Consider the following 11,248-nt stretch of genomic DNA (forward strand, 5'->3'; position numbering starts at 1 on the left):
GAAATTCACGACGCTTTATTCTTGAAAGTGATTGCGGAACGATGATGCGAATGCTGTGTATTCGAATTCTCGAAACTATTTTCATCACGGTGAAATCAATAATACGAAGAAAAGACCTTACTCACGTGCTGGGCTAGAGCAATTAAAAATGTATAATTGTTATCTTAAGTCGTTTCGTAACATTATAATATCGGTGAGGGATTAAGAGCTTTCATAATAATCCCTAGCGTATCAAGCATCAATATGACAAAGAAATGTATGGGCCCATGCACAAACATAATAGAGTCAATATTGTTCCCAGACAATTGGGCTTATGAAATGCTTTGTAGGATCTGATGCTGGATACGCGCCTGATAATTAATGATGATGATGATGAATTTATGATAATAATAATATGATAATAATAATAAAAACAACAACAGCAATAATAATAATAATAATAATAAAAATTAAAAAACAATAATAATGATAATGATAATAATAATAATAATGATGATAACAATGATAACTAGAACTGCAATCGTATTAGAACGATGTGCATGCATTGACGCCTGTGCTTTGATAGAGGGCAACAAATAGAGGGAGAGAGAGAAAAAACTCTAGATGATATACATTTTCAAAATATTAGAGGGCACTATTTCATAAAGGAATGGTCACTTATGCGTAAACGCAGTTGGATTATGTGAAATGATACAATTGGCAAACCCTGAAAATATGACACCAAAATGAATTAAAACAAGGAAGTTATGGCAATTTTACTATTTTCGACTTTTCAATAGAGGGCGCTATTTCTTAAAGGTAATGGTCACTGGTGCGTAAAAAACGTAGTGATTATGAGAAATGATACAATAAGCATACCCTGAAAATATGAGACCGAAGTGAATGATAACAACAAAGTTATTGTCATTTTACTATTTGTTGACTTTGCAATAGAGGGCGCTATTTCTAAATTTAATGGTCACTGATGCGTAAAAATTTGTTGAATTGTGAAAGATGATATCATTAGTAAACCATGAAAATATTAGACGGAAATGAATAAAAACAAGGAAGTTATGGTCATTTTACGATTTTGCTACTTTGCATTTCAATAAATATGAAGTTTTTGAACGTAGACTATTTTGGATTTGAATTAAGGGCAAGAAGATGGCATTTTGAAGGGCAAGTCGTAGTATTTATATGAAAGAGCAACTCTTAAACAATCTACAGCAATTTACTAACAGCAATTTGTTAGAAGTCTCTAGCATGCAGGATAAGGGAGTTAGGACGGGATTAGGAATGGTATGCAAATGGACTTGAAATTTACAAAATGGCGCCTGGATGGTCATGCATGAGTGATTTTGGAAAATGGAAGACGAGGTGCACAACTAGGGATGCTGGACAACATGTCTACCAAATTTGGATGAATTTGGATGAGGGACGGAACCTGGGCAGAGCTAACAAAAACCATGGAATAGGAATACGGAACAACAACAATAGCATTGTCGCCTGTAGGCGTCAATGCAATGATAACAATGTGCCTTATAAAGCGCCAAATCCACTCTGTAGAGTGCTCAAGGCGCACAAAGAAATTAGGAAATGAGTAGCAAGATTTAAAGTTCATTGCCTATGTTGATAATTATATTCAATTTTACAATTATACAATTTTGATATTTTCAGTCACAAAGTGACAATGTTTTATGCGTAATCCCATAGCATGACCAATGTATATTAAAAAAAACTTTGATTTCATAAAACTCAAGGCTGTATATAAATATGAGAAAATTTAAAAGAAATAGATCTATCTATCTATCTATCTATCTGTCTGTCTGTCTGTCTGTCTGTCTATCTATATATATATATATATATATATATATATCTATATATCTATCCATCTATCAATTTTTCTTTCTATTTCTCTTTCTTTCTTTCTTTTTTCTTTCTTTCTTTCTTCTTCTATCGATCTATCTATCTATACAGTATATCTATAACAATAAAATGGAGCAAATTCCTCAAAAATAAAATGCGAAGTGACACCTTCCGCCAGACGAAGAGTTTGACTTTGCCTTTCATTTTTATAAATTTCCTCAGTTTTCCTTTAAAATCTAAGATTTTTTTTTAATTTTACTCTTACTATTTTGCGATTCTTGTATTCTTCTATTATTCGATTCTTCCTTTTAGATACATAAATAAAATGAGACAATTGGTCAGGTAGTTGGTGAGTTAGTAGATAGATACTGCAGATAGATAGATAGACAGATAGATAGATAAATGAATATTTGATATATATTTTTTTATCTATTTAAATAAAAACCTTGTCTATTTGTTGCACTGCATGGGCTATATGAAGCTTCAGGTGCAATGGCAGCTAACAGTGAACACGGTCCATGTGCCGCACATAAAAGAACAAATGTTTACACCAATGATGCAGTGTGCATAATCCACAATCCTCTATTATTTATTTATTTAAAGCCTTGAATATTTATATGAACGCAAAGTTCGAAGTCATCCATTTTTCATTCGAAATATGAGACACGTTATATGGGTTTGAGCGCAACACAATGTGACAGAACGGTATCTCTTGTCTTTTATTTATTCAAGCTTTTTTTGTTGTTGTTACGATAGCTTAATGTGTTAATGGCATGTTTGTATATTTATCAGTTCTTTTGTTTTTCATTTTCTTTTATCATTTTTGTGAACTCGTTATTATTATTTATCAATAAATCCAGAAACACCTGCTAAAAATATCATTACAAAATATCGAAAATATCAAAATTGTATAACCTAAAATCATCAACTCTTTCTAATCACTTAATTTATCTAAGAGCCAGAATGGAATTTGTGGATTTTACACGTATTATTTGATATTGTATGATTATCATTATCATTATGAAAGTTCCTAATCCCTGAGCGAAAGAAGAATGTTACGAAACGACTTAAGATAATTTTTTAAAAAATTGATCGCTCTAGCCGACGTGAGTATATGTGTTACGCATTATTGATTTCACAGTGGGGAAAACAGTTTCGAGAATTTCGAATTTCACAGTATTCTCATCATTTTGCCGTAATTACGTTCAAGAGTGAATTTCATTATTCTCCCAATAATATAATATCTTGTTTAAAACAATTAGAAAGAGACACAAAGGAAGACAGAGGGAAAGGGAGAGAGAGAGAGAAAGAGAGGGGGACAGATCTAAACCGGGCATTATTAGAGAGAACTACTTGCAGGGCTTGTTAATGAGTTTTCCCTCTTAATGATGGTATCATCGGACGATAAAAAAAATAAAGGGGGGAAAAACTCATTTCCTTTGTCTTTGTATTCGATGAAAAGAATAGAATATACCAGAATCTGGTCAATTAATTTCTGTTATTGTCATGGGATTTCGTAACAAGTTGATACAAAAAAGATTAATCAGTTCTAAGCAATCAAGTCGGATATGAATATCGCACTCTTCTGGTAAAAGAGGCGTAGTGATACTGACAACGCACACAGAAAAAAAAAACACGATTACGTAAGAGTCGACCGCACATGCGCAAATTACGGAAATGAATATCTATATATTTTTGGTACTTCTGAGGCAAATTTCATTGTTTTAGTGGGCTAAGAATTTTACACCATAAAGTCATAATTCGATGAATCTGTCGCTGTCAACATCTAAATTTTAATCTTCTTAAAGCCTTCTTTTACGAGAATTATCTTCAACCAGATACAGGTAAGAGATGTTACTACATTTAGTGTTTTTATTGTAAATAGCGATTGAGTTTTGTTATACGTTTAAACATGTTTAAGAGGCAAATGAAGATATATAATGCAGACCATTTTATATGCCGGATCATAACTTGCTTCCTTTGTTACTTTGCATATCTGAAATGCCCAACTTTTAACCAACCCTGGGCATCATACTGTCCACACAACTATTGGTTAAAATCTGCCAAAATTGGGTAATAAAAACTAATACTTGTTGGGTATATTTGCTCAATCGGAAATAATTGCCCAGAATATAGATATTTTTTACCAACATACATTACCAAACACAGTGGACAGTATGTTGCCCAGCATTTGTGTATATTATATATATATGTATATATTTGCCCAATTTCACGAAAATATTAATGCATTACAATTTTATACAAGTTTACTTTAAAATGGAGCCTACAGAAAATAATTGGGGTTAGCTTGGACAAACCCGAACGGTAAATTTAACAAAATATGCCCGATTGAAAAAGATATATAAACTAAATAATGGCAGAGGTAATATTGGCAGAAGTAGTGATGGCAGTAATAATCGAGTGCTTGATTGTACCTCATATAGTCACCTAGACTTAGTTCAATAGTTGAGTGTCGCTGATTAAACTCGCTTTCATTATTCGAAGTTACGTTTTACACACCGAAGAAAGTTTCGTCTATGTCACTGAAATTCAGAAAAAAAATCATGATAATTATGAACATGTCTACTATATGATTTAGAGCGAGCGTTAAAGCACAAACTTCTATGCGACTGTAGCGTCGTAAAGTAAAAAAAAAAAAAAGAGGGGCCCAAGCATGGTGACGATGTTGCAGAAGTTTCTTAATAAAAGTCCCGAGCGAGCGAAGCAAGCCAGCAAAAATGTTCACCTTTCATGATAATCTATAGCTTTGTGATATATTTTGACATAATATTCAGAAAATAACATCATATCTAACACATTTTCCTTTCCTTTTCACTCTTCTTGGTCGTAGAACTTTTGGGGCCATAGCCCCAAACCCTTCCATTTGTACGCCAAGGCTGTGCGGGTGGGTTCCGGGGTCTCCGCCCTCAAAGCTCTCGAGATTCAGCCATTTTTAATCTTAAAGGTAGCCGCTATTTTTATTCAAATGTCATGACACATTACTTCAACGCAGTGGCGTATTAAACCAAACATTTCCAGGGGTACAAAATGGCAAATGTGGGATAATTTACAACAAGAAGCGAGCGAGATAAGTGAGCGAGAAGAAAATTGACGATTGAAATTAAATTCTAATTATAAAAATTATGATAGGTTCATCAAATAACACATCGTATTTCACCGTTTTATTTTTATTTCCATCCGTTGCCTCCTTAAACTTTCAGACCTAAAAGTGAAATTGACCAACGGAAAATATATAAGCTATATAGTACTACAATGTAAGTTAATCACAGCTTGACAGCTAGGTATTTTGCTTAAGAAAAACTCAAATTAACAGGTTTCGACAATGGGCTTTATGTATATTTTTAAAGACCTTATTTTTTAACTTTCCGGATTATGTATTCCATTTTTTTTACCCTAAAAATCATTCTGCGCTCAATTGGATGGAGACATACACTAGGTTTCACTAGGTTTTGTGATTTCTTTATTTGGCTCTTATATGCCTGGCCTAAATTGCTATGTCAGGAAAAAGCTGTAACACTAATCCAAAAAAATGCGTGAAACAAAATATGGCAAAAATCATACCAGAGCTGTAGATCTCATCAGTTCAAGCGTGCATGCAGCAAAACATGTTTATGGTATCCATATTGTGTGATAGAAATGAAGAAGATAAAACACCTAACCAGAAAATCACCTAGTTTTTCTTCGTAAAGCTTTACGAAGGTGGAGTCATAGTAACCCTATGATCGGGCATGTCTAGAAGTGTTGTAAAACTGGAAGGGCTTGGGGGCTCTTGCCCCCTCCCCCCAAAAAGAAATAAAGAATAAAATCACGACCAAGAAAAAAAGAGTGATAAGGAAAGTGAGAAGTGTGAAATATTATAGGCCTATTATATGAAATATAATTTTATTATGTCCATATCTATCAAAAAATCTATCGCAAAATTTTATTTTTGTAATAAAATGTTGAAATTGTTCCTCGCTCGCTTTGCTCTTGGACTTGGACTGTATTTCATTTTTTTTAATCCTAAGGGTACGTATACGTCGAATCCAAACACACTTCGCACAATGTTTCTTTATTTTAGCGTCACAGTGTTGTTGCATCGTCATATTTGAAACAGGGATCACTCATTTAAACTCAAGATCACCAAAAACCTTGCTACTGTAGCCTAACTGCCATCTTTCTAATGCGTTATATACCCCCTTTCCCCTTTTCTATTATAGCTCAAATGAAATCTGTTATGTTTTCTTGTTTGCGCCCAGATCCACAATCAACCCTTTCATTTATGCCTTCAAACACACCGATTTTCAAAAGGTGTTCATTTCATAAAATATCCCAATTTGTCCAAAGTGTGACCTGAAACTCGTGCAAAATGGTCAGTGATATTAAATTTTGATTAACCTTATGTCAAAGATTCATGAACTAGGTCCATTTACTTCCGAAGATAAGATGACATTTCAAAAACTTAATCTTGGTTAAGATTTCAATGTTGACGACGCCTCCGCCATCGAAAAAGTGGCGCATATAGGCTATATAGTTTTGTGTGCAGGCGAGACAAAAATCAGCTTAGAAAGTTTTTTGACCGATTTTTTTCCTTCATATTCTGCTAAATGGATATCAGTGACAATACTTTTCCAATCATAAATAACATGAAATAACATGACAGGGGGGGGGGGGCGTTGCGGTCTAGTGGTTATGACTCTCGTTTTTTAATCAAAGGGACGTGGGTTCGAATCCCAACCATGGCGTGTTTTCCTTCAGCAAGAAAACTGTCCACACTTTGCTGCACTCAACCCAGGTGAGGTAAATGGTACCCGGTAAGATTAATTTATTGAATGCACAAAGCGCATTTAGCATCTGGAGCTTTTAATAGCCCATAGTGCGCCATTGAATAGGCAACTAGATAATGGACGCCTCGTGAATATTATACATTATTATTATCATTATTATTTTAATCAGTATAACAATACAGTTGTGTATTTTGACGAGAATTTGCATTGGCTTGCATAAAATCATTGTGTTGTTGTTTTTATAGCAATCTATAAATCAATACCCATGCGTCTCCAAAATATTCTTGAATGACGTGACGCGGATCTGTCGTGTTACGGATTTAAGGCAGAAAATGATGAGGGGAGCCTTTGAGGTCTCTGGAACTGTTATGGTTGAATTTTCAAATATCCCTTTCTCGCTCTCTTCCCACTCTCGTTATATCTAAAGCAACGTAGTGTAGGGGACTTGTCGTACCCCCCAAAATTAGAAATCATCTTAAATATTGTAAAATTGCTGTCAAATATACTCATCATATCAGATGAAGTTTACGAAGTAATGGCAGTTTAAAAATTACCCTTCTTAACTGAAACAGTGTAAAGCATGTGTTATGCGAACTAATGGCGTCATCGTCTCCTTTACTTCCGGTATTTTATCAAGTGAAAAAAAAATGCAATAAAAAACGGCACATTTCTGCCCCAATAATGGAAAAATCAGCATCGACTAACTGATTGATTGTAAAAGATTATCATTGCTGTATGTACATATATTTTGTTGAGAGAGATACATTTAAACATTTGAATGAAAGTATATGATTAACTTTTTTTTTTGTAAAAAAGGGAAAATGGGGACGTAACCTCATTATCTATCGCATTGCATATTTGTGACGAAATGCAGCAACCGCTCAACAGACATAACCAAAAAGTTAGAAACTAAAATACATACTTATTTCTTCATTCGTTTTTTTTATGAAAATATTTTTCACTTTTCACTATTCATTGAATTTCCTATTACGGAGGATCCAATGAGTAAAAGTCTCTATTCGTGGGGGAAGACCATAATATTTGATAAGACTTTCATGACAAACTGTGATGTAAGATATATAATGTCACTCTTGATGAATAAAATGTTTCAATCTAATTATCTTTAGCTCGACACATCTTGGAGGTGACGATGAAGTCAGGTAAAAGTTCTTTGATATTGCGGGTGTTTATCATCTTGGTGTCTGGATTCATCACCACACAAACCAGAGCTGACGGTTTGGAAGATGGATATGACAACGCCACTACCATCTTGTATGAAGACATGACCGAGATCATCATCGATGACGATGCCTCTGACTCAGGATGGGCTTGGTACCCAATAACATGGAGATGGTGGACAATTAGCCAAGTCATTTGCGCCATCCTTGGCGTCTTCGACAACGGGGTCGTCATCGTGATCATATTCCAGCGGCTTAAGAAGAACCGATCAACAGACACCTTGATTGGAGCTTTGGCCATTGCTGATTTCCTGACGTCCGTGTTCCTGTTCCCAATTCCTTGGGCCAAGCGTGTGCCTCCAACCATCCTAGGTAAGATGTACTGCAAGCTGCTCTATCCGGGCTTCGCTCTTTGGTTATGCATAACCGCATCCACCTACATCCTCATGGCAATCTGCATCGAACGTTACATCGCGGTCGTTCATCCACTCTACTTCAAAAGGGTCTTTACCAAGGCTAAAGTATCACTCGCTGTGCTTTTCCTCTGGGCATTTTCCTTCGCTCAGTGCTTCTATGCCTTGTTCACCTTTATCCACGACGAGGAAATCGGTTACTGTAGTTCTATTGTTGATACCAAGATGGGTATGGAAGCCAGCGCTTACTACGCCTTCTCAATTCGTCTAGCCATTCCCGTCCTGACCATGGTTGTCACCCAAATCATAATCATCCGGTCACTCCATGTCCAGTCCAAGGTATTCAAGGGTATGACCGGTGAGAGTCAAGCCACCTCTCCGACCTTTCACATCACTGCCCGGAACAACGTCATCAAGATGATGTTCATCGTCGTCATGGTCTACGTCGTCACCTGGACACCCAATCAGATTGCCTACCTTTGCTTCAACCTCGGTTACATCTCCTCGTCCTACCGAGGAAGTCCCCTCCACCGCAGTCTTACGGTCTTTGCCTTCCTCAATTCCTGCGCCAACCCCATCATCTACACGTCCCGTCATACCGAGTTCAGGAAGGCCCTCAAGAGTCTCTTTACCTGTTCTAAACTCGAGATCACCTCCCTCTTCGAGATCAAAGATGATACTGGGGGAAAAGACAGTTCGCAATCAAACAGGAAGATGAATGAGAGTATTCCAGAAACACCTTGAATGCACTGTGGAGCTTTCCACTTCAACATCAATATCTATCAATATCTATTTCAAAAGGCAATGATAACAACATCAACAATTACAATTATGATACTCATGATGATATAAAAATAGAATTAATAATACGAGTTAATTTTTTTTCTATTTTCATCATACATGTATACAGTGGTGCTAACAAGTTAGTGAACCCCATCCGAAAATGGACACAATTTCACAGTGTTCAAATTCTGCTTTCTTTTAGATATTTGATTGTGAAATCAGGTGATAAGATTTTAAATTCGATATAGTTCGTTTCTCTGCATGGGCTCGCCGGACATACCTTGTTGTCTTCGTTCAACATTCGGCATGAACTAGTGCATTTTCTGGCGGGGTTAACTCACATTTTAGCACCACTGTACATCAAATACATAAACAATGACAAATCAAATATAATTACACTCTAAATTCCAAGGTTTTGAAATAAATCCAGGATCCCGTAGCTCAAAAGTTAGTGATTAATCGTACGCTTGATTTTTACGATTAATTGTACATTTTAGGTCATGCAACCAATCGTTAATAATGTTTGATTGGGTTTGATTTCTTGTTTTCTTCTGCAGTCATATCGTTCGCATTATACATTTCCATTAAATAGCAAACAAAATAATATACTAATTGTCCAAAAATTCGGCAAATTGTATATTTTGTCTGTAAAGATTGTTTGCCACGGAGGGTCATACGTTAACAGAAAGGGAATCAAAAGATATCAGCTACGTCTTCTGAATTTATCGCAACATCATGAACTCTTACTGTGACATTGTCTTTGGGCAATGTTTTGGTTTCTTGCCAACCGAATCATTGATGATCTACCATGTGGCTTTGATTTTTGTTTTGACTCTGTTGAGCTTCTCGGACTAAAAAGATTTGCGAACGGTAATAATTACATTAGTTAGTCTTTATTTAAATTTTGTATTCATTTTGTTTTGAATAGAAGGGTTTTTTGAAAAAATCAATAATAATAATAATGATAATAATAATAATAATAATGATAATATTAATAATAATAATAATAATAATAACACTAATAATGATGATAATAATAATGATAATAATAATTATAATAATGATAATGATAATAATAACAAACCAAAAAAGTCCTACTACTACTACCTCTACTACTACTACTGCTGCTGCTGCTACTACTGGTACTACTACTACTGTTACAACTACTACTACTACTACTACTACTACTACTACTACTGCTGTTGCTGCTGCTACTACTACTTCTACTTCTAATACTACTGCTACTACTTTAAAAGGTCCGAGCTGTGTATAAATTATAACTGATTGATACACGTCTGTAAAATTCAATTGTAGTGACGATTATCATCAACATCATATCCTCACCACCACTATTGCTTTAATAATAATTATTATATCCACCATCTCCATCTTTATCATCACGACTACTTTAAACAACATCGCCTCGATCATCATCTCCATCACTATCATTATCATCACGACTACTTTAAACAACATCGCCTCCATCATCATCTCCATCACCAACAACGTCATCATCACCACAGTCCACGGCTATACTATCAAATTTATCATCATCCTTGCCATCATAATCATAATCAACATCACTACCACCATCACCACGAACATCATATTCATCACTACCAAGATTAGTATCATCAGCCTAATTATAAACGATATAACAAAAATTGTCATCATCATTATCATCATCATCATCATAATCATCATCATCATCAACTTTATCATCGTCATCATCATTATCATCATCATTATTATCACCACCATCATCATCAACGCTACCTCTACCACACGCAAATCATCAATATTCATATATTCTTTATTACCGTCATCGTTGTCATCACGATCATCATCATCATCATCAACAACACCATAATCACCATCATCAACATCGCCATCACTACCATCATCAACGTCGCCATCGCTACCATCATTAACATCATAATTTCACCATCATCATCATCATCATCATCATCAACATAATCATCATCCCCACCACCACCACCATAATCATAATAATAATAATCATCATCATCGTTATCGTCATCATCATCATCATCATCACCAAATCATCATTTTCATTATCATTGTCACCATCGTCATCATCACCATTGTCATCATCGCCTTAAGATCAAACTGTAGCTCTATATGCCATGTGTCTAGTTTTATAAGAAGCATACCTGCATTCATTCAAGTACAGTTGGTCAAAATAATATTTTATTTAATGCATAATGAGAATTATTATTTT

The 11,248-nt window shown here is 35.1% G+C and overlaps 1 protein-coding gene across 1 annotated transcript; it reads left to right on the forward strand.

Moving 5' to 3' along the window:
* Nucleotides 1-3,563: 3,563 nt before the first annotated feature.
* LOC129282786 (galanin receptor type 1-like) lies at nucleotides 3,564-9,950 on the forward strand. The gene is made up of 2 exons (XM_054918682.2): nucleotides 3,564-3,689; nucleotides 7,760-9,950. The coding sequence occupies exon 2, from the start codon at nucleotides 7,783-7,785 to the stop codon at nucleotides 8,965-8,967; it is 1,185 nt and encodes a 394-aa protein (XP_054774657.2). The 5' UTR covers nucleotides 3,564-3,689; nucleotides 7,760-7,782; the 3' UTR covers nucleotides 8,968-9,950.
* The last annotated feature ends 1,298 nt before the right edge of the window (nucleotides 9,951-11,248 follow it).

The sequence above is a fragment of the Lytechinus pictus genome, chromosome 1, assembly GCF_037042905.1.
Source record: "Lytechinus pictus isolate F3 Inbred chromosome 1, Lp3.0, whole genome shotgun sequence".
In the NCBI taxonomy this organism is placed as follows: domain Eukaryota; kingdom Metazoa; phylum Echinodermata; class Echinoidea; order Temnopleuroida; family Toxopneustidae; genus Lytechinus; species Lytechinus pictus.